At 37.8% G+C, this 8,556-nt stretch overlaps 1 protein-coding gene across 1 annotated transcript; it reads left to right on the top strand.

Moving 5' to 3' along the window:
• Positions 1–7,883: 7,883 nt before the first annotated feature.
• On the top strand, positions 7,884–8,282 carry LOC121212311 (uncharacterized). Its single transcript, XM_041084770.1, has one exon. The coding sequence runs from the start codon at positions 7,884–7,886 to the stop codon at positions 8,280–8,282; it is 399 nt and encodes a 132-aa protein (XP_040940704.1).
• Positions 8,283–8,556: the final 274 nt, after the last annotated feature.

Below are 8,556 nucleotides of genomic sequence, written 5' to 3'. Positions count from 1 at the left end.
GTCGATCACGATCTCGTCTAAAAAGGCCCGAAGTGCCTCTAGACCGGCCCACATCATCTCGAAATTTCTTCGATGCCTGTTGAAGAGACTTTCCCGAGGATCTTTTACGAAACTCTCCAGTTCCCACATCAACTTTTTGTTTTTCTTTTCTAAGCTCTTCGGCTTTACAAGCTCGCTCGACAAGTACTACGAACTCTCGTATTTCAAGAATGTCCACGAACATTTTTATATCTTCATTCAGCCCATCCTCGAAGCGTTTACACATGATAGCCTCGGACGAAACACATTCCCGAGCGTATCTACTAAGTCTAACAAATTTTCGCTCGTAATCAGTAACCGACATAGAACCTTGCTTAAGCTCAAGAAATTCCTTCCATTTTTTATCAACAAATCTCTGACTGATATACTTTTTCCGAAACTCAGTTTGGAAAAACTCCCAAGTTACTTGCTCTCGGGGCACAACAGAAGTCAGAGTATTCCACCAATAGTAGGCAGAATCACGTAGCAAGGAGATAGTACACTTTAGGCATTCATCGGGTGTACAAGATAGCTCATCGAGTACCCGGATACTGTTGTCCAACCAAAATTTAGCTTGATCGGCATCATCGCTGTCCGTAGCTTTAAATACAGTAGCCCCATGTTTTCAGATTCTGTCAACTGGGGGCTTATTTGACCTTATTTGGTCAGTTTCCCGAGGTATTGTAAGTGCGGGGGAGGTATTTGTCGGGAATGGAGGTTGTGGAACAGCCGTATTAGTTCGAATGTATTGGTTGAACCAATCATTCATCACGCTATAGAAAGCTTGTCTAGCTTCATCATTCGGGTTACTAGCATTAGGTTGAGAGTCCACCGGCGCTGTCCCTTGTGCGGGAGAAGGCGCTACACTCTCAAGATCATCAGCTACCACTCGGTCGGGATCGGGATCCATTACTATAAATAAACACATTTGCAAATGTCAGAAATCACCACACTATCAAATAATCACATAAAATGGCATGTATAGCTAGACCCAACGCATTACGGTAGTCCTAGAATCGACTAAACCGTAGCTCTGATACCAATCAAATGTAACACCCCGAACCCGAGACCGTCACCGGAGTCGAACACGAGGTGTTAACAAACTTTAAAAATTTTCCAGACACTGCCAATCTGAGTAATAGTCGCTTTAAAAATCATATCTTGAGTTCAAAAACTCGGAATCCAGTTCCGTAAATTTTCCCTCAAACTAGACTCATATGCCCATCTACATATTTTTTTCTAGAATTTTTGGTTGGGCCAATTAGTACAGTTTATTAGTCAAATCTCCCATGTTACAGGGATCGACTACCCTGACCTTTTCGCATTTCGACTTGGATATCTCCCTGTACAGGCCTTCAATACTGATGCCGTTTGTTTCTATAGAAACTAGACTCAGAGAGGAATCTATACATATATGGCTTGACTCCTAATTGTCTCTGGTTAATTTATAATGAATTTCCAAAGTCGGAACAGGAAATCCCGAAACCGTTCTGGCCCAGTCTCACAAGAACCTGAATATCTCTTAACATACTGTCCGTATGATTGTTTCGTTACTTTCCTATGAAAATAGATTCATCAGGGTTCGTTTACATAATTTATTCACTATTTAATTCCATTTCTACTATTTTTAGTGAATTTCCAAATCTACATCACTGCTGGTGTCAGCATCTGCCTTTAAGGTAGACTTTACCTATTTCATAGTTTCCATGATTCAACTAGCCCTTTTTGCATAAGTAGCACAATTTATGATAGTGATTAACCATTCCCATGGCCAATCCTTGTCAAGCCTATCCACACCTCTCAATAACCATATCCATACCAAATGATTATAACATTACACTCAAACATATATAAGCCATTTTCGCATGGCTATCCAAAATTATACAAGTCCAAAGGGTCCATGACCCACAACAAACGGGTAGTCCTATACATGCCATTTCGAAGTTCAACCAAAATTGTACCAAAAAGGGGGGGCTTTGATAGTGTGGGCGACTTCGACTTCAAAATCCCGAGTCCGATAGCTGGAGAACCAAAATCTATAAAGTAGAGGATCAAAGAAACGGAGTAAGCAATTTATGCTTAGTAAGTTTTGAGCAAGGAATTCCAGCACAGCAAAAGTATAGCATTCATATAGCTAAACGAATAATTTCATATGCACAAATTTTCGATATCATACTTGCTTCACATTACCAACCCTTATGTACATACACAAAAGATCAACTTAGCCAAAGGCTGGTAGCTCGTTTATCAACTGAGCGAATACTTATTTGTAAGGGCTCAACTAAATTCAAGCACATACGAAACATACCTCAATGTTGGGATGTTTCTAGAGTATTTATTGAAATTTTTACAGCAAGATCATTCATTCCCAAATCACGTACCTTCGGAATTTAACCAGATATAGCTACTCGTTCAAATGCCTTCGGGACATAGCCCGGTTATAGTAACTCGCACAATTGCCTTCGGGACTTAACCCGGACTTAGTAACTCGCACAAATGCCTTCGAGCTTAGCCCGGAATTAGTATCTCGCACAAATGCCTTTGGATCTTAGTCTGAATATGGTCACTTAGCACAAAGCCTTCGGTACTTAGCCCGGACATCATTCAAATAACCATGCACATTTAACAATAAATCATGGCACATTCGTATTTCGTTTTCGTTAGTAAAACACAAACACAAGACATTTATCATTCTTGCAATTTCGGCTCAATAGCCACACAAAGAGCATGATTTTGGTTTGCTTAAAACATGATCTAATCAAATCATAATTTAAGCTCTTTTACTCAAGAACTTACCTCGGGTGTTGTCGAACGATTCCGATAGCTATTCGACCACTTTTTCCTTCCCTTTATCAGATTTAGTTCCCCTTTGCTCTTGAGCTTAATTAAACAAATAAATTGATTTAATCATTTGAGCATCGGAAAGAGGAACACAAGGCACAAGTCACATATGTACGGAATCATGAATCAAACTCAACATCTTAGCTAATTTTTCCCCCTTGGCCGAATTTTCTAAGCCAAGACAAAAGCATCAATATGCTTGCCTCTAACCGAATACATGCAACACCAATCTCCTTCCTATGGCCGAATATGCATGTCTATGTTGGGGCCGATTTCAACACTTAATACATTTTACAAGTATGGTCACTTGTATTGACTAAACACCCTTTTGTTTCAAGTTCAAAACTTGGCTAATACACACTTATATACACTAGTAAAGCATCCTCTCCCTTTCCATCAATTTAACACATGCACTACTCATTAATATACAAAAATTATATTCGGCCTTAGCACACAACTTGCTAGCCGATTCTTCTCCATCTAGCAACCAATGCACATATGTGCTCACTCAAAAATGCTAAAAAGAAGATTCAAGAATCATCAATCCACCATCACATGCATCATTAACAAGCTTCATATTTAGCATACAATGGCATTAACACAAAATCTACCTAGGCCAAATATCATCCCCATGACATAGCAAAGATTTGAACCATGGGCTAATTAGAACTCAAGCTAGCAACTAAAAACATGCATGAATCTCATGGCACAACCTCAAACATACCTTGATCTAGATACAAGTATGGCCAAACCTCCTCCTAATCCTCTTCCAAACCAAACATGAAGCAAGAACTCCTTCCTCCTTCCTTTGAATTTTCGGCCAAATGAAGATGAAAGAGGATGAACAAAATTTTCTCTTTTCTTTCTTTAACTCACGGCAATGGGGGGGGGAAACAACCACACATTTTTTTTTCATCATATTCCCTTTCATTATTTTATGCCCATGCTCCTTATTTTATTTTTTTCCACCCATGATGCACCAACACAACATGTCTATGACATGTCTTGCCCATCACACTTGGTCTACCATGCTTGTCATGGCCGGCCACTACTAATTAGGGGGGATTTGACATGCAAGTCCCCCTTTTTATTTCATTCACTAATAGGTCCTTATGCTTCGACCTATCACATTTCAAAAATGTCGCACATAAGTCCTATTGACTAAATTCACATGCAACCGACTAAATCGAATCTTGAAATTTTCACACATTCATAATTACATATTCTAGACAATAAATATCACATTCAAACATTTCGGTGACTCGGTTTAGCGGTCCCGAAACCACTTCCCGACTAGGGTCAATTTTGGGCTATCACACTTAGTCAGTGGAGGACACGACCTAGCACACGGGTATGTGCCTTGGCCATGTGCCTCAAAATGAGTGATGACATCATAAAAAGAATGTCTAGATTTTGGACACGAGTGATGACACCAGCGTGTCTAGGCTGTGTGGGGGACACGGGCCAGGGACACGGGCATATACTTGGCCATGTGAAAACCCCTATAGGTTTGAAAGAGAAAATAAATCCAAATAATTCAACATGGGTGAAACACACGGGCGTGTCCCTAAGCACATAGGCGTGTGCTTTGCCTCCACACGGGCGTGTGAGGCATAACCCTAGTAATTTAACTAAAATTTTCTATAGTTCTCAATTTAGTTTCGGATCACTTTTAATGTATGTTTTGGGCCTCGTAGGTCCATAATCGGGATGCTATGATGTTTTTTGATCGGTTTTAAATTATAACAAAATTTTATAACCCGTACTTTCCAGAAATATTCGAGTATGTGTCTGGTAATGCCTCGTACCTTATCCCGGTCTCAGGTACGGATAAGGGGTGTTACATATAATGGTCTGAAATAGCTTTATTGGTGATATGGTATGAAATGAAACATTCCTAACTTTGTTTCGTAATGTTTAGTCTGTCAGCAAGTAAAAGCCGAGCATCAGGTACCATCTGGATTACTTCAGCCGATTAGGATACCAGAGTGGAAATGGGACAAAGTCACGATGGATTTTGTATCTAGTTTTCTATTGACACTGAGCAAGAAAGATGTAATCTGGGTTTTTATGGATAGATTGACTAAATCGGCTCATTTTGTTCCGGTTCGCACAGATTACTCGCTTGATAAGCTAGTTGAATTGTATGTTTCTCAGATTATGAGATTATATGGAGTAACTATTTCTATTGTTTCGGATACAAATCTAAGGTTTACATCGTGGTTTTGGAAGAAACTGCAAGATGCTCTAGGTATGAAATTACATTTCAGCACTGCTTTCCATCTATAAACAGATGGTCAATCCGAACGAATCATTCAGATCCTTAAGGATATGTTGAGATGTTGCATTCTCAAGTTTGAAGGTACGTAGGAATGATATTACCTCTGATTGAATTTGCGTACAATAATAACTTTCAATCGAGTATCAAAATGGAACCCTACGAGGCTTTGTACGGTCGTAAATGTCGAACACCATTATATTGGACTGAGCTCAGTCAAAACAAGATACACGAAGTCGATTTGATTAGAGAGACTGAACAGAAAGTAAAAGTGATCCGCAAAAGTTTGAAAACAACGTCAGATCGTCAGAAATCATATGCTGACTTGAAACAAAAAGATATAGAGTTTCAAATTGGGGGCAAAGTAGTTTTGAAAGCCTCACCGTGGAAGAAAATACTCAGATTCAGTCATAAAGGCAAATTGAGTCTGAGATTTATTGGGCCGTATGAGACTATAAAGTGTATCGAGCCAGTTGCTTATAGACTGTTGTTGCCACATAAGTTAGAAAAGATACATAATGTATTCCATGTTTTGATGCTTCATAGATACCGATCTGATCCCTCACATGTGATTAATTCATCAGAGATTGAGATTAAATCTGATATGACATTTGAGGAAGAACTGATTCGCATTCTGGCTCGCAAGGTTAAGGAAATGAAAAATAAGAAAATCCCGTTAGTGAAAGTACTGTGGCATAAACACGGAGTAGAAGAGGCAATGTTGGAGCCAGGAGATGCAATGAAAGAAATTTATCCGAACCTATTCACCGGTAAGATTCTTAGGGATGAAAATCCCTAAGGGGGAGAGTTGTAACAGCCCGATTTAGACCCTATTCAGAATGGTGGTGTCAAGACCATGAATCTGAGTCAGAAAAATATTTAAAAATTATTTTCTATTTTTATTATATGTGTGAAATTTTTGTGTTTTAATTTTGTCATTTGAATGCTGGTTTAATAAAAAGGTCTTAATCGCGTAAAATGTAAAAATGACTAGATAATTGTGTAAGTGTAGAATTGTTATTGTTCCTTTATTATGGAGGCCTTAAAATGAAATTAGGCCATTTAATTATAGCATGGATGGTTGTGGACAACCATTATAAAGTTATGATATTAAATTGTAAATGTTAATATGGTAAATTATGAAATAATATATGTTATAATAAAACATAATTAAAAGCCATGTAACTGTGTTCACATTTTTTGATCGAAACTTGAAAAAGAAATAAAAGAAATAAAGCTTAGGGTATTCGGCCATTGTTAAGCTTGATTAAGGTATTTATCCAGTTCGATTTTTGATAATTTTTACGTTTTTAAGATCATTGCAGTGTAATGTACGAAACCCATGCTTGAATTTCTAATTTTGATGAATATTTTGAGTTATGCCATTGATGAATAATTTAGTTTTGTGATGTTAGTTGATGAATTAAGAAAGATATGTTTTGGATTATTATGTTTTGTACTGGAATTTTTGATGATTTTGAGTAATTAGGACTAAATTACAAAAATAATAAATTGAGAGACTAAAATGTGAAATAAATGAAATGTATGGACTTGTATGAACATGGGTAGTGTTCGGCCTAAGCATCGTGTGTGCAAATTTTGCATGTTTTGTGTTTTGTAAAATTTGGACTAAATTGTAAAAAGTGTGAAATGCAAGGGGTAAAATGATACTTTTCCCATTTATGTGTTTTTGGACTAAATTGAGTGAAATTATGTTTGAATAAGGTTAATTTTAATATGCTTAGACCAAGAACCAAAGAAATCAGATTTGGAACGGGGGAAAACCAAAGTTGTCGATTAGTTGTCCCGTTCTGATTACTATTGTTCGAGGTAAGTTTATAAGCAAATAGATGTTATTTATTTGATTAAATACAAACTATATACGCTAAAATGTATAATGAGATAATATATATATGATAGTCAAATGTGAATATGTTTGAAAGCTATGTACGAGTTCGATTCGATCAAGTTACGACGTGTGGAAGCCCTGTACGAACTTTAGGAATAGCTAGGATACATATGTCATGACATAGGATCTCCGATATGTATTCTCGAGCAAGACTACATCTAGGACGTTGGCATCGATATGTGATTATGTGTAAGACCCTGTTTGGAATAGTGGCATCAAAATTTGATTGCAAACCTGTCTGGGATAGTGGCATCGATATGTGATTGCATGTAAGACCACGTCTAAGACGTTGGCATTGTACGATATATGTGATTATTCGAGTATCTTATTCAATTCCGAATGGTTCAATAGGCAATGAAAAGTTGTGACTGAATGTGTAAAATGAGCTAAAGTTATCAGGTATGTGATAGCTTATTACCTATTTGAAATGAGGTAATTAGTTACATAATATGTGTTGCAAATCATATATGATGTAAATGAAAAATGTATGTATATATAAAAAAGTACATTCGGCCAAAGGTTAAGTATAGTGATATCATGTTAAGATGCTGTGTAATTAATTTTTGAGGCATTTAGGAAAACTACTTGCCGTTGGCAGAGTTCTCTTACAACAACTGTTATCAGTCCAGTATTTAGATGGCACCGCACGAGGCATTATACGGTCGTAGGTGTCGTACTCCTACCTGTTGGACGGAACTTGGTGAGTGGCAAGTTTTGGAGCCAGAGTTAGTTTCTGATACTGAAGAAAATGTAAAGTTAATTCGAGATCGGTTAAAAGAAGAAACTGTTAGGTAGAAATCATATGCAGACTTAAAGTGTAAAGAGATCGAGTACTCTATGGGGGATTATGTCTTTCTTAACGTCTCACCGTGGAAGAAAATCCTAAGATTTGGACGGAAGGGCAAGCTTAGCCCTATGTATATCGAGCCTTACTGGATTCTAAAACGAGTGGGACGAGTTACCTATCAGCTTGAGTTGCCTCTAGATTTAGATAGGATTCATGATGTGTTCCAAGTCTCCATGCTGAGGCATTATCGCTCTGATCCCATGCATATTGTGTCAGTTGAGGAAATTGAGGTTAGGTCTGATTTGACTTTCGAGGAAGGACCGGTGCAGATGCTGGATAGTGAAGTTAATGTGGTGATAAGGAAATCCGTTCCATTGGTCAAGGTGCTTTGGCGTAATCATGGTTCAAAGGAAGCCACGTGGGAGCGTGAAGAGGCGATGCAACAGTAATACCCTCACTAATTCTGATTAGGTAAATTTCGAGGTCGAAATTTCTTTAAGGGGGTAGAGTTGTAATGCCCCAAAAATTTAGGGTATTTTTTTTTGCAAGCTTGGATGTAAATATCATGTTTGCTTTGTTGGTCAAGTAGTCTGGGTGTTTGGGGGTTTTTAGGAAGCCTGGATTCTAGTATGGCCTTTGGAAAATTTTTGATTTTTGCTATTTTGGAAACCTGGATGTTAGCTTATAGAGCATATATTAAGTTGTGTTTGTTTTGTGACACAA

Source organism: Gossypium hirsutum, chromosome A13 (assembly GCF_007990345.1).
Source record: "Gossypium hirsutum isolate 1008001.06 chromosome A13, Gossypium_hirsutum_v2.1, whole genome shotgun sequence".
NCBI classification, from domain to species: domain Eukaryota; kingdom Viridiplantae; phylum Streptophyta; class Magnoliopsida; order Malvales; family Malvaceae; genus Gossypium; species Gossypium hirsutum.
This window is presented reverse-complemented; position numbering and strand designations above follow the sequence as displayed.

Coding starts and splice junctions, on each gene's coding strand:
- LOC121212311 (XM_041084770.1), top strand. CDS start 7,884: ATGGGGGATTATGTCTTTCTTAACGTCTCACCGTGGAAGAAAATCCTA.